Genomic DNA, 26,105 nt, shown 5'->3' with positions numbered 1-26,105 from the left:
ATCTTACCTGTGCACTTGGTACAAAAATCTCCACCGTCAGCCTGACATCGTCAGTGCCGGATACGAATCCTTCTTCCCGCATCTTCTCGAAAATCAAATACTGCGCCTTCCACTGAGCTTCCGGTGTGCCGATAATGGTAACTTTGCGCTCGGTCTGCTGTTCCTGGGGCTTGTCCGCCTCTAGTGGCGCAATCTTGACGGAGGCACCTGAGAATCTGATGATATTGCGAATGTGCAATCCTTTGGTACCGATGATGGCGCCCACGGCGTTGTTCGGGATGTAGAGGTAGGTCGTTTCCTGCACCTCGCTTGAGCCTGGTGGAACGCCAGCCGGCCCTCCGGTCGGAGGTTGATACATCGGGAAGTTAGAACCAGGATACATACCGGCTCCGCCGGGGCCCCCGGCGGCACCACCTCCACCAACCACACTGCCCCCCGCGGTACGACCCGTGAAACCCATGCCGTTGCCGGCCGTCGACATCATCGCCATGGGATGCAGCCCCGGGAACATGATGCTCTGCGGCGCCAGGGCCTGCAGGTCGTTTTCGTAGCTCTGGCGCAGCTTGGCGCTGATCTGGCTTTCGCCTTTCGACATGTTGTCGATCGTACCTTTCACCGTGATGATGCGCTCTAGGTTGAAACTGCTGATGTCGTTGATCGAACTGACCGTGATCTTCGTGTCGGTATCCTGCATTATCCGCTTGATCGTGTTCCCGCTCTTACCGATGATTCGTCCGATCAGGTTATTGTGGGCCAGGATTTTCAGGCAGATCTCACCTTTGTTCGTGCTATTCGCCTCTTGCTGCATAACCTCGAGGATTTTCTTGCAGGCCATCGTGCAGTTCTCGGGATTGCCATAGATCGTGATCGCCTTTTCGACAGACCCGACATTGTCTTTCCGGTGCACGTCCACCCGCGCGCGACTCTGTTGCGTGATGTGCCGAATAGTGCTGCCTTGCCGACCGATGATGGCACCGACCATCTCGCTCTGCACTAACACACGCAACGGGAAGTCGGTCTGCCGACCGGGGCCACCACCTCCCGACATGCCTGTACCGTACTGGGAACGGTTGCGCTGCGCTCGTCGAGCCTGTTTGTTAGCCTCCGACAGCTCCACCAGCAACTTGGAGCCCTCAAAGTCCACTCCGTTCAAGCCGGAGACCGCCCTACAGCAGAACACGTCCAGATTATGTCATTGAATACAGTTTGACTAGCGGCGAAGAAAGTAAAGTGACTTACCTTTGTGCCTGGTCGTGATTCTCGAAGGTAATATGGACGGTTTGGGTATTAGGGTCTTTGCTAGTTCCAGCCTCGCAGTGCTCCACCTTACCGTAAGGTTTCAGCAGCGGCTCAATGTCGTCGAACTTAGCGTGTTGCGGAATTCCGCTGATGACGATTTTGGCAGTAGTGCTGAAACAAAAGCAGAGTATTTCGTCAATATATGGTACAATTGGGAACTGATTCTAGAAGCGTTTGCATTTGAAATATCTTCACTCATGCTAGAACACGAAACGATGCTATGAAGCGAAACACGCTCGACACAGCATGCGAACGTTAAGCAATTATGTGATATTTTCTGATTACTTGACACTAGTCAACGGCAAACTGAGATCGAGGAGTACGTGAAGAATTTCCACCGTCGTCCGGAAGTTAACTTCCCTATGCCGAGAGATGAGGGCGCGCGCTAGACTATTGAAACGCTCAACGCCACAGCACACCAATGCTCCAACATTCCTGTAATGATGGCGACTGTCGTAATGACGGTTGGATACTGTATGAAATTCTCGTGAAATTCTGTCGCTATTCCCCATGCCTTCATGCGATTCCTATGCTGTGTAGCGGACATGACACAGGCACACATTCGTTTGACTCTTTTTCTCTTGATCAACACCGAACCCTCTTCCAACATGCAGGAGGCCCTTTGAGTATATTTGTGTGTGTGTGTGTGTGTGTGTGTGTGTGAGTATGTTTGTTTTACCGCTAGCGTCGCATTTAATTCCTACTGAAGCAGAATTTTCTACATATGCTAAAAATTATGCTGTGTCTTTGTGGTTTGAGTAGCCCCACATTTTCCACCCTATAACTTACACTGATCAAGATCAACATCCGCTGTTCGGCAGTGAACTAATAGACTGTCATTCCAGTACAATCTTCTTTTCGCTAAGCTCCTTTTTTGATGCCAAACCAAGCAACACATCAGCTCCACGAGAGGCGATGTAGCAGCGACAAGCTAAGATGGACCATATGTATTTTACTCAAAGCATTCTCGACAGTCACATTGTACTTGTAGAGGAACCGCCGACTACATCTGCTATGATTTCTGAGGCATCAGTGTTTCATAAGTGCATTTCTGCCAAAAAGGGATGCTCCTCGTTAGCATCGCTAAGTTTATTTGTATCGTAGTTAGTGTTTGTATGCGTACGCCTACTCCCCACCGTTGTGTTGGATCGCGGAAGGGGTATCGTTCTTTATGGGTCGTGTCATCCAATCTATAGAACGTGGCCCTGTGACCCTCCAAATAGTCAGATTAATGCGAGAAAGGAAAAGTACGAGTGAAAGGGAAAGAGAATATCTGCAAAGCGAGATTAGAGAGCAAATACACCCCACAGATTCTGCTCCCCATAGCTAAAGAGTACAAAGCAGCATCAGAAGATCTTCCATTCATGCTTTTTTGTTCCTTTCATTCATCATCGGTCGGTTGGTGAGGTATGGGAGATAACGAAGTCTTACACATGGTGTAGGAATAACCCAATTATGCAAAGTGAGCCGGAATTTTCCAAGAAACATACACTCATGCCCTCACGGTGGTCACTTTATACACGAGTAACTCCCATCGTGCACATCGACCAACTTAGGGTCTAGTGGGTTGACGATTTATTTTGACGTCGGGTTTAAACTTTCATACAAACGGTTCTGATGTTCGTTTATCAATTCAAAGCAAAAAGCAATGGGTTTTTCACGAAAACCCTAATGAATCCCTTTTTTTCGTTTTGGCCCTACTGTTTCCTCACTAGCTTAACACGAATGGGAAAACATTACAAATTGAAACGACCAATGGACACGATGCGTCCAGCCCGATGCACGATCCTGAAGTCCACACGAGTGCGTACGCACGCACCCACCCAGAGAGTACGACCCCACTGGGGGTAGCGGCAAAAAGTTGAAATGTTTCAAAAATAAACAAACGAAAAAAGAAAAGGGACGCTCCAAAAGTGAATGAACTGCAGATCGGCGTACGATACACGACGCGCGTTGCGGACGCGAGCGCATACTTTGCTGTCCTTGTCGCACAGTCCCATTTGCTGTCATTCCATCTCTTCTTCCATCGTCGCACGCCTTTCTCCTTGGCTGGCCTCCGGCAGCCTCCAAACTCCCACATTTCTCCTTTCTCCCCTGCGATCTGTCTGTCGCTTTTTTTACTACACCTTGAAAGGCTTACGCCAAGCGTGTCTGCGTTTCTTCTCGTACTTCTTGCTTATAACGGCTGCAAGTGTTGATGTCATTTCAACATGCTTTACGTCGCAGCATAGCCGCATCAACCCTTGGCTGCTGGTAGTATAACCAGCATAACTGACTCTCGACTTGTGGCATATCTTATGATGCGATCTTGCTTAATGACTTCTTCGGTCGATCTTCGCGTTTGATGTTTCTTGTTTTATCATTTTCCTTCTCTGCTCACTGACTCTCGCTGGGGTCGCTCAAATTCCACAGCGTCTCGATCTGGTTTGGGAGCGGGGAATAAAAAGGAAATACTTTATCTTCTCGCAGCTCATGCTCGTCGGGAAAGAAACGGGCGGGCGATCGGTTTCGATTTTTCTGGACGGTGGCGCATTCCAGAGAAGTTAGGATGTTGCCACCACCGTAGAAGTTTACGGCCGCGATACCTTACACATCACCGCCAGAAGTGGCGCAGAACTTTCCACTGCTTGCCAATTTATAGCAACGGGAATCCAATTCATGTTCACGAATTAACGAAGCCTCTTCTGCTTTCTGTGCTTCGGTGACTGCTGCTCAATGTTATTTCTCGTTAGTCGAACCTACACTCCGGACGAGAAATACACGTTTTTTTTATCTCGCAAGCTCCCTGCCATTTCAAATTTCTTAAGTTTCGTATTCTTTTTTTTCGATCATGTTGGACGATTTTTTGATGATCGTTTGATTATGCTGCATAAAAATATTTATTTGATTGCTCTATTTTGTAACTCCCAGAACTATAATACACTTCAAAATTGTGGCTTTTAAACAAACTATAACTATCACATCACAATAAAACTGAGCTAACCCAACGTGATTTCGACGTAGATGCACGCCTCACTCATGATCGTGGTGGTAAGTTCGTCGAAACTGCATTCCTGCACGAATTCTCGGAATTATTCACCGCCAACATTATCCATCTTCCATACTTCCTCCCTGTCCATTTGGGATGTAAAAGAATGGTGCATTGGCTAAGGGATGAGTGAGCAGAATGCACGTGTATGCACGCCACCATGAGTCATGGAAGGGACTACCCAGCGAGTCTTTGACAGCTTATTTAGCTAAGAATGACTTTGTGCTTGCGGACCACTAGCCATCCGTGTATTGTTGTGCCTGTTGTTTATAAGATTTACTGTTTTATGTTAGTTTTTTTAGTTGAAATTTTCAATAGTTTTCGTTAGTTTCGGTGCTTAGGAAGTCAAGTATAATCATCCGTGGCAGCACGTGATATTCTTAATGTTCGAAGTAGTGTAACCCGAGTCAATTGTTAAATTCAATGCTGGGCTTTCCAAGGTACATAAAACCCCCTGGAAATTTTTACAACATGAATGGATAGGTTGATACCCTGAGAAAGATCCATATATTTTAAGTTAGAATAATTTTAGAAATCATTTTAAAACAATATTCAATGGCACTACTGATGCTTAGTGATGAGACTCATATTCCAATAACGAATGCAGCACACAATGTAGTTATTCCGCACGTTGGTTTCATCCGGTTTCGTATGGGGAATGGGTAGAGAGATAAAGAGAATCAATGGGTTGTTTGCATGTGTACTTAATGCATCCCTTAAAACCCGTTCAACTGCATTTCCCAGTTGCGGAAGTGCGCATCCGACTCGCTTTCTATTAGCATAATGCACGCGGAACCACTAAACGTTTGGCGGCAAGGAATGGGCGAGTGTATTGTAAGGGAACTGCCGACAGTCGTCTTCCTCCCTGCACAGCGACCAGTGAGATGGTACAAAAAACCGAAAGCTGTACGGATAACTGATGACCGCATTTCGATTTTCATTGTTTTGTATTCGCAAGGTACACAAACCTCACTCCTTTTTTATTTTGTTAAAAAAACGTGCAAAACAGGTTCGACAAACATTGTCGCGCCTTCGTCCACAAGACGTACAGTCACAGTCGGCAAGCTACAGATCCGTCTGCAACAAATTGCATTTAACCTTTTGCGATTGAGCTATGTAGCAACTAGTGGACGATTCCGCAGTAGTACGAGCCAAAACATACTTCTAGGGTATTGTACACATTTTAAATTCAATTTTAAAAGAATTTGGTTAATGAACAGTTCCAAAAATAATTACGAGCCAGACCAATGTGCAATGAACAAAAGATTAATGCGGCTCTTCTGGAGTTCAGTAATTCAGAATCAGAATAATGAATCTGAACTACACTTTGTCTCGATTTAGAGATTCATGAATCATGAATTTGTGAAGAATTCTCAAGGAAGGCAACCTTGTTTTAGTCGCATGATCTTTGCGTTCCTGATCATTATGGAATGATCTTGGGTAACAGATTCATATGAATGAATCTCGTCGCAATAATCCATAAAACACAACTCTGGGTTCATTTCTTCCAAAGACAAAGAATTTAAATCGAGCATTTTCGACTTCTTCGGGGTTCTTGAATATTGATTTTTTTTTACCACATATTGTAAATATTTACTTAATATACGTAAATCATGCCTTTTATGGACCTATTGGCTCACATAAAGCAAGGTGAGTTTGGTTTTATTACACAACATAGATCGTGTTTCACACATTTAAAACGCATCGATCTGTAACCCACACACTCTTACACTCGTTGGACGCGATCTAAGGATGGTAGCATAAAAAATAGGTCAAAAGAAAGAAACAGACATTCACGATTAGCGGGGACGGCATGACATGCCAAAAGAAGCCGACAAATTTAACATAGCTTATTTTTATGAATGAAAGCATAATCTATCATTCCAGTCACGAAGGTCTGGAGATAACACCACTATTATCTCACTTTCTTCCTTTTCATCATTGACCCTACATATACTGCTAAACTATTTTTAGTCACTTCTTGAGCCCAAGTGCTGAAGTGTAGTCCTACTCAACTGAGTATGTTTTGTGTGTTATGTTTTCTCTTTTCACAATCCACTTAAACACCGAAGCATAGTCGTGCAACATATCAGGCGAGTAAATGTTCTCTTCACATTTCATATACACATTTTGAAAAAGCATGTTCATGTGTGATTGTGGGCTAACGGCGTCATCCGGAAATTGTAGAAAATATATTGTATTGATAACAAATGTTTGTTTTTCATTCTGTTGCTCACCAATAAGCTCCATTCAGCACTTCTCGACGATCTGTTCTGGGTGATGTCTCTGATAAGGGCATTGTATGTAGTGTAATGGGGAAAGGAACGGCAACATCAAGTTCTTGTTCGTTACTGAAATCCTACAAAAATGTAGCGTGCTGGACCCTTGATCGATTCAAACCCACGAGGCGAACATGTGGTACTAAATGTGAACGATGAAAACCAACACGTTGGGCCAAAATGTTGGTTTACCATTGTTACTTTATGACACACATTTTTCCTTGTAGCGAAATTTGCACTGCGTACGAACGCATATATTTCATATGGTTTAAGCCGCTAGGGCCGGCTGGTTATAACATGATCTTTTAGCACATATGGAACCTTCGCGTTTGCCGTGGGTTCGAATCCCAACGGAGACCGGATCACCTCATTTAGGAGAGGAAAGTTGTCGAAGGTTTTATTCACACAGTTTGCAAGGAGGTTAGAAATCGAAACATTACGAACCTTTCTATTAAATCTATTTCTCAACTTCTTTAGTTGAAGCACTTTGATCATATGGGTAATTGTTATGGTTATTTTTATATTCAATGCAACTAAGCAAACTTGCTTATCAGTAAATAGATCGGCTAGCGGTTTTTTCATTTAGTCGAGCTCAAACACAGCCCTTGTTCTGTGTGGGCATGAAAATCGTTTTCCATAAACTATCGTTTCAGCTTCAGCTGAGCAAATAAAATCCATTTCTATGTATTTTTCCTTATGGTAGACCAGCAAACATATGCTAGATAAAACCAAATAACCATTACACTGGTTACCTCAGTTGCTTCTATGAAATGCCTCTTTCGACCGTGTCGAATTTACTGCACATTTTGTTGCTTACCTGCAAATAGAAGAGAAAAAAGTACATGTTTAAGGTATGGATCTGGAAAGTTATATTTTATTGTGCCTGGAAATAACAATATGTGTGGATAAAAAAAGCGCCGAAAGAAAGCAGCAACTGCGTCATATAAATGTAAAGATTTCTTGCAATGTTTTTTGAGCGTTATCGACACCTACCTAAACGGCATAAGCAATTGGTTGGAATCGGAATACAAGGACTGGTGAAGATTCTGGTCGGTACTATTCGATGTACCGTTTCGCGGCTGGTCTAATTGGTTATAGCAAGCTTTCAACCAAATTCCGCCACCTAATGGTGGTACCACCGAGGACGGATTGTTCTGCTGAGCATATTCGGCCAATCCAGTCGAGTACTGTGGTATTTGGTAGCCGTAGTGCGACTGTTGCTGATACTGGTACTGTGATTGCTGATACTGCTGCTGCTGGTACTGATGGTGGGCCATATTAGTGTTGGCCAACCGGATGCGATCAATACGAGGCGCGTGCGTGGAGTAATTGTTTTTGGTCGACTTTCACGCGCTCTTTCATATGCAGAATTAATTTTTCTATTCTCACTTGTTCGTGTTTGTTCGAATTTATTTTTCACTTCACAATATTCAGCTCAATAGTTTTGGCGATTGATTTTTTCACAAAGTTTAAACATTCAGCGATTCATTAAAAAATCTCAAAGTTAAGCAATCAACAAGTTTCTCAGTGAGTGTTTTGATACAGTTTTGATTAAAAAGAATTTGTATAACCTGTTATAGGACGTTATAGGACAAAGAGAGGCGGACAGAATGGTAGATAGTCATTTTTAAAGCATTTCCGACATCTAAATACTTCACTTTTAGTTTTCATTGTAGTTCCAAATCGTTCGTTCACAATATGCATGAGAAACCAACAAAACAAACCGAAAAGAGAAAAATGGAAGGAAAGTAAAATTTAAACTTTGAGTTTGAAAGAAAAACACATTTGGAAAGAGGAATTACAACAATGTTGCGATAAAGATATTTTATCTAACGATCACGCTGAAATAGGTCACTTGTTTTACAATTTGCTTCGTTTACCATTCTGATGTCAAAGGCACCAATACGTTTGTGCGTAAATTCTGTGACATACAGGTGTAATGTTGTTTGAATGTAGCAGTAGTCGTTTTATCGGAACAATCGAGCATATTAGACGGAGTACTTTCAAGTCGATATGGTTTCCTGCATATTGATAAAGGTTCGTACATATTCACATGGAATACATTTATGTGACAAACACATGATCATAATGGTAGCATTAGAAGCACGTGTTCAGGCTTGCCAATCGAAAATGTATTCAACAACAGCACTCCAGCCACGAACTGCGACGGAAAGGTACGAAAACATTCTTCCGCGATCTACACGGGACAAATTTGCACCCATACATGGAACACTCTCGAACAGCGAGATAAAGATGAACGCAGAATCCGTTCCGCTAGCATTTGAACTACAAAACACACCAAAATGGCCGATGCACGCAGGCAACAACAATCACGATTGACGTAGCAATAACGTTTCCTGTACCGTACTACGTAATAGGAGATAGATGGAACTTATTGACCGTTACGTACGTATGATGCACGGACTGTATGCACGCGCACTTGCCGCAGCCAGACAGGCGGGAGTAAAAATATGTCACTAACCGGCGAGGGCTACGCGAGAATGATGATGCGGCACATCGCATTTAGGCATACACGGGGACGAGCCAGTATAATCGTGTGCCTCAGCCACGACACCAATACACATGGATGCAGCCGCGACCACCACCGAACACGGAGATTGATAAACCGGCTAGTTGTAAACCAACATGAAAACCGCAACACAGCCAACTGTGCAATGCCGTCAAGTGCGCGGGAACCATTTGTGGTAAAGGGCACAGGCCCTACTATGACACTCTTCCCCCATTCACGCCGGCCTTCCACGTATTTTAAGCCCAAGAGTTCGCTCTTCACTCTCTCTCGCGGTTCTCGGAATTTTCTCGCGATTTACGTCACATTATTCGTGCGCTCCAAGTAGACCACAACCGGCTCCCCTTTCGCTGGTTCCACATCAAGTTAAACCCCCGGGTGTGATTTACTTCAATCTATCTATGCGACACTTTTGTTGACTTCTCTTTGACGTTTCACGCTTAATCAGCATAATTTGCGATTTCGATTGCGCTTTGGTGGATGGTGTGTTTGACGGCAACATATTTTCAAGAATAACAACCAGGTCGTCAGATTTCACTCGCACTCCACAGATTGATTTGAACAAAGTTCACTGAGAGAGACGGGATTATGTGCATGTGTCGTTAGTTTGCACTGTAGACATTTTTCCAGTGGACAGTGGACATTACACGTACACAACAGAATTTGCTGACGTTCGACTTGTTTGCGGTCGAAGCAGCCTTGCTGTTCACTCTTCGTACTCTAAATGATGTGTTCACTGATAAAATTTAACGTCGAGCAAACGTGGCACTGTATGCGCATCTTGAAAGTGCTTGAATTGCTTGAGGAAACGAACAATCGTACCGACACCTGGTTTTGGAAGTATCGAGCACCAAAAGGTGTGCTCTGATTTAGCTCTGATCTGGCTTCGAACCTACCGAAATATCCAATGCGCGCAGAAAACACACGAAAGACGCGTAAATGCGCTTAACAGACTCTCACAGCACTGTCGGAATATTTAAAGTGGTACGAATCGACAAAACAACGTTCCTCAAACGTGCAACGAACGACCTACGACCAATATCGATCGATCTCTGCCTGGCGGACACCGAGTTTTGTGTCGACAGAGTCCGCCAACTCGCGCTTGGCAAAGGGAGCTAACAGAATTGCAAGCCTTTCGTTCTTTGTATGCAATGATCGTACAGCAAAAAAGGGCAGCAAGAGAAGGTAGACGGAATAAGCACAAGGGTATGGAGGAGAATTGGATCGTCCGAATGGATCACCGACGAGATGGCGCTCTGGCCCCAACGGGGCAAAAAGAAATGTAGTTGGTTGTGTGGGGCTTTGCTCAGATTCTCTCGCCCATCTTGGGGAACATACGAGATTCGTGAGAGAGTATGCGACGCCGCAGTTTGCTCCCCATGGTGCCGATTATGGTGGATACGAACGTACGTTAGATCCGTGTGATTTTTTCCTGCTACCGACAGGATCAAAGCGATCGTTTTGTAGTTTTCATTTTTTGCCTCAACACATAGTAATACTTCAAACAGGTTGGGTTTTCAGTGTTATAATTCCATCTTTCATTACAACTGGAAGAACCTAATAGAGTTAGCAGTTGTTATTCAATAAAAATGAGTACGTCCCTAACCAGATAATTTTAATATTTTTTAATGTCAATTGTTTATAACTATTCTCCGATATACAAGTTATCGACTCATGTATAAAAGCTAATGCTCTAGATAGATATATACAAAGCAATACACTTGTCAAGAATAATTGATAACACATTTACATATGATAATTATAAAAGCAAGGGCGATAAAATTAATTTTCAACTTAATTCTTTTATTTATCTCTACAGGCTCAAACCTGTTGCAGTTTCAATAATATCAAATTCAACTCATGGATCTCATGTAAATAACAGGTACCTAAGATCACGACTGAATACACGTATACTCCCACAGGAAAGGTAGATTTGTAATTGTATTACTTTTCCAAAATACCGTGGAAAACTAATCGAAGGGGAAAACGAACAGAGTTAGAAAAAAATGAAACAAATAAACATGCTTCGCGCAACCAGCTGTTGCAGGCTATTTTAGCAAATACCTACAGACAACGTGTCACAGCATGTGTTCTATCTTTTCATCCTCTTTTTCACCCTTTGTAATCGACGATAGAAGTGCGAATGTTGCTTCCGGCCGGGTCTACTTGTTGCACAAAACGCATCATCACCCTTTTTCGCAAACCCTTCCGATTCTCGGACAGCACATGGCAGGGAGGGGGCTAAATTGCATTGCAAATTGCACCGGCCGGTACCTGTTGCATGCCTAGAAATGCCTTCATTATGGGCACGAGTTCGCAGCCGCAGTATGCCCTCCTCTCCATGCTGTGTAACCGGAAAACTCCGCCCTTTTACTATGATAAAAGAACAAATAAATACTTCTCACACACATTCATGCGTCCTATGTTTTGATAGAAGAAGTGCATTTTTGCATCCAGGATGTTTAATTTCTGGTTTTTCTCCATCGAATCTGCAGCACAGGTGCATTAGACAGGATTTGATCGAGGGAAAAAGAGAATAAATATGCATGAAGCATATTCGTTAAATGCATTATTCTTTCTGTTACATAAGGGGAAATTCGGATTTTTTTCTCAAAGGAAGGGATTAAATGGTAAGGTTAAATAACAAATGCACATTGGTTTGAGAACATTTGCACATTGGTTTGGAAAACAACAACGAAAACCAATGCTCTAACGATTGTGCTTAGAAAGTAGGTCCATTATTAGATCTTAATTTCTTTTGGGCTTGGATGATAATTAATGCCACAATGATCGCCATCAACCATACAAGTAAACTTAATTGCGCAAGGCATTCATAAATACTGTGCAGATAATAAACCATAAGTACAAAGAAAACCTTATGTAATTGGTGGGCTTCGTTATCGTTTCGTACTAAAGTGTATAGCGTAATAAATCGTTTTTCAAAATTTATTATCGAATAGAGGAATCTGTAGGGGAGAATTTTTCTTTCCTTCTTTTGAATGCAACAGCGACACATTAGTATTTTTTTTTTTTTTTTTGAGATGGTACGCCAGATAGTAAAATATGCATTTTTAATCATTTTACTAGTGAATTTAGTTATAGCAGTGAAGTTGGGAAATCAATAAAACTATGCCGATCATTTTGGAGTGTAGACGAGAAAGAACACTTTAGTTAGCCTTTATATGGTTGCACATACAATTGAAGAACATAAAATATGTCAGAGAGCAAAACCGGGCGCGTTTTAAAGCAAAACCTGAAGGGATAGACCTACCGGAAAATGTAGGGCGAACATAATTTTAAGAAGCCAAAATAATAATGGCACCCAACAAAAGAACTGAGTGGTTGGTTAAGGCGCGGGGATGAGAAGAGGCTAGCGGATCACACGTTGTACAAGTCGTTAAAGAGGATAAGGGATAAAAGAGGAATGAAACTCAACCTTGAGTAGGAAAAGAGAAAATAACGAAGCGAAAAATAAACAGGAAGCGGATAGGAACTAAAACAGCCAAGAAAATTCTCAAAAAGAATAAGATAAAAATAATACGAAGCTTCAATCTTTAACTGATAGAGCGGCTTAAGGAATGTACTAGGAGTAGAGTGAAAACGGAGGCAATGTGAGAAATAATGAAAGAAAGAGATAGAAAGAGGGAGAGAGAAGGATAAGGAAATATATTGAGTGGAACAATACATAAATGAGAGAGAAAGAGAAAAAATGAGTGAAGTAAAGTATGAAAAAGCAACAAGGCCACAGGATTAGTAAAAGAGGGGAATTCTAAGGCGCCAGCGAAATATAAAAGCAAGGAGGAAGGATAAAAAAAACAATAATAATAAAAACAAAATATACTCATACATTTCCAAATAATTTGATAGAATTGACACATACATATCTTCTTGCGTTTAGTTAACGTGTGGCACCGAATATGTGAAACTACCATCACATCCCCTTTTGGTTCATTTCTTGTTGTTAAAAAAATTCAAATTCAAAGTTTACGAGAGGAATCAACAAAAAAATGCTTAGTTTATGAGAGTATTCGACCAACACACAAGACACTCAAACCATGATTCAAAAAATGATGTTACTCACTTTGTACATCATATAATGGTATGACATATAACAGCCATATCTTCTAGTTTCAATTGATAACACAAGGATCCTTGGATTGCTTACCTACATCGAGAGAAAAAAGGAATAGAAAAATGAAGATTAATTAACCATTTTTATGAAACAATATGAGTAATAATGAAAGTGGAAAATTCATTTTATTTCCTAAATGCTTGAGCCACATGCGCGCATTGGCAACGCTAAAAACGCTGCGAGAAACGGTGTTTTCCTATAACTGGTTACGGGATTTTCATTTGGGGCTCCCTCGGCTTTCTCGACTGTCCTGAGCAATGGTTAACGGAGTATCTTGATCGCTTTAGGGTTCGTTGCTACCCTAGAGACAGAAACGTTATAAGAAATGAATAAATAACTGACCCAGATAGGAAAAGCTTTCTCCAAGATGGTGCAATATGCTTCCAGTACAAACTTTTATGCTCTTGATTAAATGTTTGAGAGTTTACAAACGCACATCATGGGAAACGAAATATAACAATATTATAAATGATATTGATATAATAAAAATAAAACCCCTTCAAGAAATTTGCAATCATGACTTAAAAACACCTAAAAATGGAATAAGTTTAAAAACTCAATAAAGTTTATTATGATTACATAACGACGAGAGATCCATAGTTAGAGAAGTAATCTCGGCCAATTGATAATTAAAATAATCCAATGGAACAAGCTGATACCGGAAAAAACCGTACGGTCTATGTAAGTCATTTGTACAATGGCAATGCGACCGCTGGATTTATTTGAGGAGAATGGAACATTATTTAATATCGTATATTTCCGTTATCACAGTTAACTTCAAAGAAAAGGTCAATGAAAGTTAACTGTGGTAACGGAAAGATAATTGAAGCGAATCGACACGGGTAAGCTTGTAAGATTAGATAGGGTCCACAAACGGGTGATTTTTCATTCGGAACCATCTTCTTTGTAGGGTGTTTTCCTTACTTTTAGAAATTTTTCCCGTTAGAAGAACGAGCCGACCAAACCTAAGCCCTGCTGGTAGAATTCATCGGAAGAGGCTTGAAGCTTCGTGAATTAATAATCTGAGCTAATTTACAGGAAACCTAAGAAATAAATTGCTAAATCAAAATAGTTAAATTCTGCCGCTAACTGATATGGAACCTGTTGGTTCCTGCTTATCATACTTTTTGCCGATACTTGGTAACCCATTTAGGGTTAAAGGGGTCTGTTCAGAATAACGTATCGTTTTGCTGCAGATGTTTTGATGTATTTGATCGTACTTAACACTAGAATATATTGCTTAGAAAACTGTTCTGGATTCTAAGAAAGCCTTGTTTTCTTGAAAAAATATTCAACTGTTCAATTAATTAGATTTTAGTGTTAGCCAATCGTATTTTGCACACCCTACTGTTGTATGCCACATGTCCAATATCGTTGCATCACCCCCTTTCATAAATTTAAATGTTCTTCCATTTCTTTTTCTTAGCCATCGATTCTTAAAATATGTCGTTCACTGTTTATTTTCGCTCAGAGATATATATTTTCACACACCACACCTGACAAATGATTGCAACAATTCGTGTCTTCCCAGAGATCATTCTAGCAGGCAAAGATCAACACTGAGTTAGGCAAAGATCAACACTGAGCCAGAGCTAAGGGGAGAATTATACATCCAGACCAACAGGACCAGTAATTCCACCATCAGCATCAAATCAGGATTATTCCATCACGATATAAGCGTTTAAGCGTCATATGCCTATGTGCACCTAACGGAATGGATGCACATAAATTCTTCACCGATGGTTACATTTCATTTGACCCTGTATTTACCGGTCATAGGCACGTTTTCCATTTAACGATTTTTCACTGTTGCGAAAGTTTCTTTCGCGACTCTTCTAGTATGCTTGTAAACTATCGAACACAACCATTTGTTCTAGTTTGTTGTGTTTGTTGGTCAATGGTAATGTAAGGCGAGGAAACGTGCCTCATTAAATCAAACGGCATTAAAAAGTTAACAAAACCAAGTTTTAGAAGATCAATATTTTTACACGTACTTGAAATTTGTGAGATGAAATGGCATAGGAGGCACAATGCATCTCGTTAATATCTAATTAATAAGAAGTTCTAAAATTCCCTCCAATTAAAGCATTTTAAATTAATCGTTCTTGGCGTACTTTCTGTTGTCTTTTTAGCAGATAACCATCTAGGTAATTTGAATTTTTAGTAACTGTATCCCTAGGCCGATAGGCGTCAGTGACTCTTAGCGAACAGGATACATCATTCAGGATATATGCAAGCTCAAGAAGCAAAAAGGAGTGAAAGAGAATCGTGATGGAAATTAAAATAACGCGACTAGGCAAATTTAATAAGATAACGCTGAAAGAAGAAGGCAACGACCGTTCCGAGCCAATGCCGAATTTTGATGAGAATTTGTCCAATCTCCATCTTGCCATCTTGGCCACTTCTTCGTTTTGGGTGGTTTTTTTTCATAAAACCGTCGATCACACTGTTCACCACACTCGTCAACTAAGCAAAACTATCTCTTTTTCGTACATCCTGCAGTTTTGCTCGGTGAAACCCTTGCCAGTTGCACGAGCCTGCTGTTCCTTTCATTTGCTCAATGAACATCGACTCGCTGGCGCTCCGGGCCAGGGTGTGTGTGAGCGTAACGTTGTCAAAGGATCTGTTTTCGCGCACGTTAGCCGACCAATTTTTGGCAGATTGCGCTCGTGCCCTTGCGTTTTCCTGTGGCATTAGGCCGCCGAATAGTTCCCTTGTCGAATGTTTGGACTAAAAACGGATGCATAGCTTCCATTGCCTATCGTAAAGCATAAATACGAATCAGATCCCCTTCTGCTTTAGAAAGATGCAGGCAATAGTGAACGGGTGAAAAACGGGCCTGGATATGATCTGTGTTCCCAACGAGAGCACGGGAGAAGCAAACAAAAACCAGCAAACCGGGAAATAGTTCCACAACAATCCCAAAACGAGCAATGATTGACACTTGAAGCGAAATTCGTTTCCCTTTCCAAACGAAGAAAACGCAAAAGAAGCCTCTCTCTTTCCTCTCTTCTACTAACTTCCTTTTATTCCTTGACTACCTAAATATGAGATTTTCATATTTTCGGCAATGTTTTCGTTCTTCCGTTGTCTATCTCACTTCAGCTGATGTTTTGGGTATATATCGTATGCATTGAATTAATTTATCCAAACTGACAAATTATTTTATCAGAACAAGCTAATTTTGACCAAAGATAGCCGTCCACTTAAAATATTGAAAAGAATCACTTACTTATCACTACCACTAAAATACGCTTTTCAAATTTTTCCAACTATTCCTTTTTATTAATGGTAAGGAAATGTAATGAACATAATAATCAAATATGTGTTCATAAAACAACAAGAGCTGCGTTACATTAAGGCGATATAGCAAGTACTCTGATATATCTTTCATGGCTGTGGAATAGGTGGGTTTCTTTTGTGAAATCGGCTGTTGCAACGTCATCGGAATGCACTCAACTGTTTCTCCAGGAATTCTTGGTTCGATTGTAATGGAGCTCCTCAGAGGGTAGCTCGTGGCGTAATGCTATCCATCTCAGCGGGTTCCACTTACATAACACATATGAGAGTTAGAGACTCGGTTCCTGGGCGTTTCAGTTCCCTCGTTGTCGATTTAAATGGAAGCCCAGCTATTAAGCCATAGGGGCGTTATTTTATAACCTAATCCTTTCCTTGCAGAGAAAATCACAATTTCATGCTTTCTAAGCATGTTTTGCTGCGCATGCAGCTCTTGGAAGAAGAATTTATTTCCATGCTGACGTTGCTGCGTCCCTCTGGTATTCATGCACCCGATATGTTGGGTTTTTTTCGCGGAGTCTGTATTTTATATGTACCATCACTTGTTTATTAGAGATAGGTGAAATTATTATTCATTGGTCTCTAAGTAGAAGATATCAGCATGTCATATCTTGTGCTGCTTGTTCGATTAGAACAGCGGTCTACAAACTTTTTTTCAACGATTCCGTATTGGGTGGAATAACCGTAACGTAGGGCAACACATAGTTTATCATGTACAATCAACAGTGGCGGATTTGCACTCATAAGGCCCTAAGCGGTAAAACTCGTAACTCGTTTGAGAAGGAATAACAATTGTTATAAAGAATGGTATGCAGCTTTTTCATATGTATAACAACATCTAGCAGTATAAGTCCAAAAAAGCATTGCTCGATATCAGTTGGATGCAACTGTTTAAGTTATCCAACACATTATTATAGTCCTATGCTTGATATATTCCCAAATCTTGTTGTTCCAATTGGTTCAATATAAAATATTTTTCTTTTATTACTCTTCGACTGTGATTATGTATTGGACTTTTCTTTTATTAGTTCGATATGGTTCTTAGCATACAGTTTTTGATTATATGATTAACAGTACTATACCCACTAGTGTAAAACTGACCTCGTACCAATCTATTACCTGTCGATCATTAAGAAGTTTGACCTTGGCCGCTCAGTCCACGCTCCGTTAAATCCGCCACTGACAATAAATAAGTTGCGATGAAGTTAGAGCCAAATAATCCATTGAATTCAATATTGAATTCGATGCTAAAGCTTTAATTGATGAAGTATGTTGCGTGTGAGCCTAAACATAGATTTCATTCAGTCAAAAAACTCACTAGCGCAATGCAATGATTATTCGTTTGCACAATCATTGTTTTCACCACGCAATGCACTTCGTCGAATAACAAGAACAATTTTAACTTGATTCAATACAATTTTGTGTTTTCTCAACTAATATTCGCTTGATGGTCCGATTATTTCATTCTCTATTCTATAGCCTGGAAAATAATACAGCAGCGAAACCTCTGAATTCTTGGAAGGATGCAATTTGGATTTTATACTCCCGCCGCAACTTCAATAAACTGGAAGAACCCAAACTACCCTTGAAACCTGTCGAGGCAGTAAAGTACAAGTTCGAAAGAAAACTCCTATACAACGCGCATCTGCAAATGGGTGGCAAGAGTAGCGATAGATTCATCAGACCCGCGGCTAATAGGATGAGCATATAGAGGTTGTAAGAGTGGATGGGACGAGAATGAGCGGAAGTCCTTCCTGAAGCCGCTCGTCCACGTTTATTCGCGAGCGCCTCTTGCTTCTTTTCTGCAAGTTTTAGGATTGTTTTTTATTCTCCTTTGTTATTCGTCTACCCAAGATTCACTCAAGGTTAGAGGGGTTTCTTTTCGCTGGCAGAGTATTTTTCTTCCATGTGCAGACCCGATCTTAAGATGGTGATATTCTCTGCTACAAGGATAGATGAAACAAAAACACAAACAGGGTAGCCGGGATGCTGGGCCGTATGATTATAGTAAAAGTGGCAAAACCGGATCACAAGGTTAGTGAAGATTGCAACGCGTATCCCGAAAAACTTCCGTTCTTTCGCTTCACCTTCCTTGCATATCAAGTGCAGCATTTGCTGCAGCTTTCGCTTTTCGCAATTTCGTCCGGTCGAGACGACGCTTGATAGGAACCCAGACGTGAAATTAGAAGAAGAATTGAGTTTAATGCGCCAATACCTGTGGATTCACAATCGGATGTGCATCATGTCCGCCAGCCGGTGACCAGACGCTTTAGACTACAGGGAACAGGTGATTAATGAACGAAATTGTTTGCCTGCCTGGGACCATGTATGTTTTTTATGTACTACGAAAACCCTTGCACCTAGCACCGAAGCTAATCGATTTAATTTCGTTAGTGCGTGGATATAAGCATCGCACTGCATTATATGTGCATCAAAAACATATAAAAGTCTCAACTACGAATGGTCTTAAGTTGCCCACGATGCTTTAATCCAGAACTCAATAAATTATAACAATGCTAGGCGACAGTCCAGAATCTTATCATTTGCAAGATTTTGGGAAACACTAGAATTTCGTTTATTTCAGTAACCAACTCTGTTGATCATGTGGAAACGCTGCTAGGGCATCCATAAGAAAAGGGACTGAAGTTTAGCAGGCAGTTTTCCTCTTTCCTCATTTTTTCTGTTCGTTCCCATGAGCTGAATTTCGGGGAACGATCCAAAATGTCCCGTTAGGTACAGATCGCTGACAACGGAATGTTGTTTTTGCCTATCAGAGATTTCTTGGGCCCTGAGGCTACCTCATCTACCTCTCGTCTGCGTTTTATTTTTATGTAGAACAAAACGAACTTGCTCTCGCATTTTATGGAGCATATTGACGAAACACAATAATTGGTTAGAAACATATAAAGCAGATTCAATAAAAACCTACTGAAATCATTTGACACACTTTTATATAATGTTTTAATCTGTAATGACATAACTTTAACCAATGTATGCATGAACGTTTGTTAGTGTCGATTTGCAATAAGCAGAAATGTTAATTTTACGAAGTGAGTTTATGCAATCCCTCATGGACCAGTCGAGCAGGCAAACATCAAAGTCCTACATTTTTCTTTGCTCTCTTCATTCCACACTTTTGCTTGCGCTTCCTGTGAAACGACAACGGCGAGGAAAGGTTTCGGACCCTCAAATTACCTTAAAAACGGGCGCGAAAATCGAAGCGAACCTGAGGAAGCGAGAGGCCCAAAGTTTAGTTTTGGGCCTTCATTTGACTCACTCAGCTTTGTCGGTGGAAACACGGCAATAATACATTCCTCTGAGGATATACTGGGACCCGAAAAAAGGTCCCGGTCCAGAAAAGGGGATGGATTTTAATACCCTGCTCAAGTCCCGGGACGCAACAATCCTCCCTCGGTGGAAGAGCCGCGTGGAAGTAGTGAAAATACAATGGAAAACGAAGATTTCAACTACCATATCAAAAGCCATACAATCCGGAGTAAGCTCTTTGAAGCAGAATAAAAGAAAACCGTTCCATGACGAGGTCTGGTACGGGTTAGTAAACGCGAAATGATCGCGAAACTGCGCGCGATTATTCGAATCGAGCTGGCTTAGGAAGAAGTTTAGGATCTGACTAACTTATTTTAAAGATTTGGGGAATAGATGCGTATTCCCCAATCCGTTTACTTTACATGCATGATAAGAAGTGTCTCTTGCCGCAAGCACTTCCTTAACAATGCAATAAAAGTATTGCTCTAAAAACCTGGCATTTAATGTGGTACAGATTTTTTCTCTACAAGATCCTACGAGATTTCCGCTAAAGGATAGTTTTGCTAAATCAAGAAGAGCTACTGTATTAAATACTGTATTCACCTGGCACCATTCTGTGTCTTGGGGGCGTCCAACGGTGGGTCGAAGATTTGCTCACGATCCTCCTTCGATAGTTCCAACTCGGAAAACTGTTCCATGTTAGCCGCCATGTTGTCGATTTATTTAGCGGGTACTTGTAGTTGATACGATAGAAACACTTATACTTCCGCTATCGCTGGTGTTAAGCTCCGTGATCCTGCGATTAAGTTTATAGTCACTACGATATTTCTTCGGTAGCTTAACCCTTAGACTTTTCAACAATCAATTTTTGACCACATACAACACAGCTGCAACACGATTTCCGCGAATAGGAACAAGCTTCCAGGGAACAAAATGAACGTACTCGGTACCGCAACAGGATCGTTTGGACAGACCGAAGAGGAAGGTGGCGTTTGGCACACTTTATTTCAAACACACGCACACAAACTCACGAAACTAAGCGCACTGTTACAGCTTTTAAATTTCGACGATTTCTTTTCTAATTTTCAATCCAAACTTTATGTGTGGTGAAGAATATTAAAAGGTTTTTCTGATCGTAAAGTCAATTCTCGTTCCTTGTTTGAATTACTTCTGTCACTAATTTGCAGTGCAGTCTGCTGAATTGGTCGATTTGTTGTTTGTAATACTGCTCTCAAAAGGTTTTAAGTAACGTAAAACTTTAATAACAACAATATTGGTAAAAATAAAATTAGCAGTTAAAATACAATTAACAACTTCGAGTGCCTTTTACTTCATCAGTAGAGAATCTCTTGGGTTACTTTTTATATGAACGAGCGTCGATATGCCGTAGGTGCTGCTATATTCTTCTGTTTTGTTGATGTCCTTCACGCCAGATTTTATTCACCATTCAGCTGTTTAGAGAATGTTAAGAGAGATTTTTGTTGAAACATGGTGGAAAAGGGTGAGACATCAGTAAAATTTAAAGTGACTTTGAAAAAGTAACAATGATTTATTACATGAAATAGAATCGATATCAGAAGGAATTGAAGTGCAGTTATTAAGATTCCCACATCTACAACACTTTCAAAATATATTCAAATTACTAGATGCGTTTGACCACAGTTTTATAGTTCATACCCTTGCTTGCGCTGTGTTGCGTCAAGGAAACGCATGAACAAAAATTAAGGTTCAATGTCTCTTAGCTAGAACCATTCATTTACTTAGCTACAGCCGTAAAGTTTTTTTGAATTTAAATCATGTACCGGGATGCAGCTGTGCCATTATCATAAAAAACCTTTGTTTTATTGAGGCTTAATATTTTGTAAACTGTGAGTATTCTCAAATACTAAACCTATTTTTGATTGGTGAATTGCTGATTCTAGTACCAATAATCGTATTATCGTTGAAAGTACAAAGTCTAGCCAATGTTATATACACATTTTATATGTTTGTTCGTAGAGTAACCTACGGAGAATCACAGGATGATCAATTAATTTACTTGGATGTTTTTTACGACTGCCACACAATAATATCGTTTCAAACATGGAAGAAGCAATTAAAATCATGGAAAACATACAGCCACAAAAGCATCCATGGACAAGGCGGGCTAATGTACCCATCTGCCGAGCCGTGACGTTACACGCACACAATCTTTCGATGCGTGTAGGCTTCCTTCGGAATGAGGATTAGAATTAGAATCCCCTTGAGTGAAATAAAAATTGGTTATGCTCAGGAGGCAATATTTTAATGAAGCTAATAGAACGTTACCAATATTTCCTAAATGTGTTGGTCAAAACGCTAAAGAGATCCTCCAGAACCCGCGATATTTATCCAAAAACCAAGATTTGTGACTTGGGACAGTACAGTGACTCTCTAGAAGAATTCAACACTTAACCACACTTTGAACACATAACTGCATTATTCCTTCTCTCTCCACGACAGCCATTTTTCACAAACTCTCTCGGAGATCTTAAGATACTGCGGATCACAATGCGATCGCAGCATCCATCAGACGATCAGTTGTCTCTTTTTGCGCTCCTCTCTGTATAACATTACTCTTCGCCGCACATGCTGCTCTTCGGATGAGAGATTTTTATTTACTGGCGTGTATTTGCGGATTCGTTAATATTCCAAATTCTAAAAATATAATCCTACAAATCTAGTTGAACCAACAAACTTGATTTACGCTTCGCAACACATACGTTGTATCGTAGACAAACGACAATATAATCGGTTACAAACAAAACTGCACAGTAGAACACATTAGGCTCGCGTTAATACTCAAAACCCAAAATCAGGATCCAAAAGACACAAACGAAAACAAAACAAAAAACGTAACGCGAACAATTCAATGGAAGATTGTAGCTTTTCGTGTTTAATTTTTAATTCCACTTCCTAAACAGTCGAGACTTCGTGGCTGTGGCTGCGCCTGCCTGTTCTCAACAAGGAATAGTTTAGACCGAAAAAACGCGATGAAACAAATCACTACTCAAAACGAAAGGGCCAAAATATTTAAAAAAAACAAAAAAAGGAAACGACAACGCGCACTCCGCACTCTCAGACTAGTGTCGTCGTGTCGTGTCTGTCACTCGCGTGTGCTTTCCGTTCGGATGTACTTTTAGAACTGAACTGAACTGACTCATATGCCGGGACCGTGTGCTGGCGATCATTCGTCATCACCACCGTCATCGTCATCAGCATCCCGGTGTCATCGTACTAGGCACAGGAGGAGAGTTACGCACACATCGTACACACGCAGGGTCGACACGCAAACACGGATACACCCAGCACCGGTTGCCTAGAAGGCAGCCTTTGGCAGCGAAAGGGTGATGGAACAACCAGCCATCGGCTAACCGAAGAAAAGGACAGAAATGAGCAGCGTAATGTGTGTATGTGTGTGCGTGCACGCTGACAGTTGAGTCTGCGGTCGGAGAAATCCATCTTGGAGCAAGTCAGGATAGAACAATTGTGCTCCCGGATGTCGAAGGAAGCAGACACGAACAAAAACGGGAGAGACTTTTTATCATGAAAGAAAAGTTCGGCCCTTTCAGATCTCTCTTCCAAAAACGCAAAACGTATAACTGAAACACAAAAAATTCAAAAGGTTTGCCGAAAAACACGAGACATTATCCAAGTCTGCCAAACACACGTTTATGACTAGGCCAGGTGCGAGTAGGACAGGCGAAATAAAGAGGGAAATATGTGGCCCTTCCATACTGGCACTCGGTTTTCGTACAGCTTGTTGGTAGAACGGTGGAAAAATCCGCCGAAATGAATGAGTAAAACAGAGAAATCTCAGGAAATGCGTGCAAGCATACGTGTTCGGGTGGAGCAATTTTGAGGCCACATATGAATTCGTGCCTGGCTTACGCTGGTATTCTTATTGTACGCAATACGTCAACGAACTTAGTTGAAAGTTAGTGAGCATACGAAGATTTTTTTTGTTTTTTGTGAAGAGCAGTAAATGCTTCATGAATTGTAAACAAGGCAGTGCGCTTGACCAATCTCGACCAGTCACGCGTGACTGGACAATTTTAACACAATTTTAATTGTTTAATGAATTAACTAAACATCATTCCAACATCAGGTATGTATTTGAACGGGATAAAATATATCCTACCCTGTTGCCTTGATAAGCATTATTCCAACATGATCGCTAATAACGAGAACATTGTGTTAAGACGTAACGTTTAATCAATTCCAAATACAATAAGATATTGTCGTTGACAGCAATCAGTTTAAAAAAGTTAAATTCAATATAGCTACCCAATCTTCGATTGATATACAGCAATTCGAACATGAAGTTCGTCGCTTGATTTGCAATGCGCAAAAATTGAAGTCTCTTCCCTTCATATTCGCTCTGGTTGCTATTTTATTCTTTCTTTCTTTCTCTCTGTCGCTCATGCTATCTATGCTTTTTATCCCTCTTCCTCCCACAAAAATGAGACTTAAGTCAGCTCTTAAAGTGGGGAGCTAGAATACGGCTCAGAAAGAGAGAAATAAAGGCATACTAGGAGAGCGCGATCTATGCTATAGCTGAAGCATCACATAAGCTCGAGGTGTATATTTCGCGAGAACTGATGAGCACAAGGATTTGCTCGCGCATTAACGCACATTTCGCTAATCATAGACAAGATTCCTATATACTTTATACTCCCTAAACTGGGTATAATGAGCAGGAAAAATTAAATATGTAGAGAGAGTGAGAGCGCGGGTGTTCCTATTAGCTGGAAAGCAAATGGCGGATCGTCGCATAAAATTAGTGTCGCATGGTGCCTATTCGAGAGCGATAGGTCTGAAATTACAACCTATACGTGATTTCTACACATTTGGGTTTTTGGTCTTTTCATGTATAGACATAAATGTTTTTGTTATTATAATAAAAAAGGGTTTTGTTAATCAGAAATCCCATTTCCATTGTTTCTCAAAAACATGTAAATTCAATTTTTACATTTTCACGAATCTTTTGGTCCATTTACGATCAATTCAAATGATTAATTTTACAGAAAACGTGTTCCCCCTCGAGTAAGATTATTTTATCGTTTCTGTTTTGAGACCTAATAATTTCGGTCTCTATTTCCCTGGTAACCAAATCGAATTCACTCGAGCGTGCGGTTAAACATGTTTCTAACTGGAAGAAAATACGGACTTCAAGTTCCATAGCATTTTTTTAATCCTAGGTCTGCACAAAACATGCATGGCTGTAGAGTTTGGGAGTGAAGGATATTTTTTTCGTATTTCCTAATAGCAATATACGGTGCAGAAAAAAACACCCCTAATTTAGAGGAATGATACGCAAAGGGACTGTTGTCGCACGATTTCACTCGGTTACTCAGATGAACAACGGCTGTATAGAATAATTTTCTAATACACTTCCCAGGTCGATCGCAAACCGGTGGTGACCTATAGAAAGCCAATTTTTCAACACATCGACGAGTTTACAATAGACTCAAACCTTTTAACGATTATGTGGAAATAAAAAGAATCTTAAAGAAACAGAATCACAAAATCCAGTTTAACACAATAGATGTTAAGTCCATTTCGGTAAACTTTAAAACAAAAAAATCATAACAAAACGTAACCTATTTAGATATACAAAAATCATTCGAGCTTTAAAATATTAAACACGATAGTTGTAAACACATACTTAAATATGCCATGAATAATAAAGAATTATTGTTCCTTTAATTTTCACCATCGTGAATTATTAGATTTAGGTATTTTATCGCTCACGAAATAAACCAACCAACCAACCCCATAACTTTAAAAATGAACTAAGTTTATCGTTTAATTCATCTTTATCGTTGTTACAAGTATGAAAATCAAGTGTATTGGAAAATGCATAAATAGCAACTTTCGTATTCAAGCATAACTCTTCCGTCACCTAAGTCAACACATACATCCCGCTAGGATAAAAAAGTTCGGGTTTCCCGGTCTGTTTCCAGATGCTCGAATGCGTCACTCTACATAACATTACACCTGTTCAAAAGGTATGATTTTTGAATTCGTGTAAAGTTCATACTTGACCCTTGAGACAAGCAGTTTTTGTTTCCTTCATCTGTTAATATCTCATAACAAGCAATGGTTTCGTGTCGGAGTTGTATCCCTTCAGGCAGAAACTCAATCAATTACAATGCCGTTTCAGAAGGTTGGCAAAACTGGAACCTCACTGTGCTTCACTCCTATTACACAGTTGTTTTTATGAAAGGGAAGAACATCCATCACTCAATACCCGAT

The 26,105-nt window shown here is 40.6% G+C and overlaps 1 protein-coding gene across 9 annotated transcripts in view; it reads right to left on the bottom strand.

Moving 5' to 3' along the window:
- The window catches only part of LOC131260555 (insulin-like growth factor 2 mRNA-binding protein 1), a 44,834-nt gene that overhangs the window by 3,634 nt on the left and 15,095 nt on the right, over window positions 1-26,105 (bottom strand). For 3 of the 9 annotated variants that reach the window (XR_009178164.1, XR_009178163.1, XM_058262308.1), the window contains exons 1-4: window positions 10,030-10,153; window positions 7,600-8,177; window positions 1,240-1,410; window positions 8-1,166 (exon numbers count right to left, since the gene is read on the bottom strand). Coding sequence is in view for 7 of the 9 variants with exons in the window: in XM_058262308.1 (XP_058118291.1) it covers window positions 8-1,166; window positions 1,240-1,410; window positions 7,600-7,883 (1,614 nt within the window). In the remaining 2 variants the exon portion in view is untranslated. Of the gene's footprint in view, window positions 1-7; window positions 1,167-1,239; window positions 1,411-7,599; window positions 8,178-10,029; window positions 10,154-20,432; window positions 21,005-22,570; window positions 22,610-26,105 lie in introns of those variants that run through there. The other 6 variants (XM_058262313.1, XM_058262312.1, XM_058262314.1 and 3 more) reach the window with 4 other exon arrangements.

The sequence above is a fragment of the Anopheles coustani genome, chromosome 3 (genome assembly GCF_943734705.1).
Source record: "Anopheles coustani chromosome 3, idAnoCousDA_361_x.2, whole genome shotgun sequence".
Classification (NCBI taxonomy): Eukaryota; Metazoa; Arthropoda; class Insecta; order Diptera; family Culicidae; genus Anopheles; species Anopheles coustani.
The sequence above is the reverse complement of the archived record's forward strand: the minus strand, read 5'-3'. Positions and strand labels throughout refer to the sequence as shown.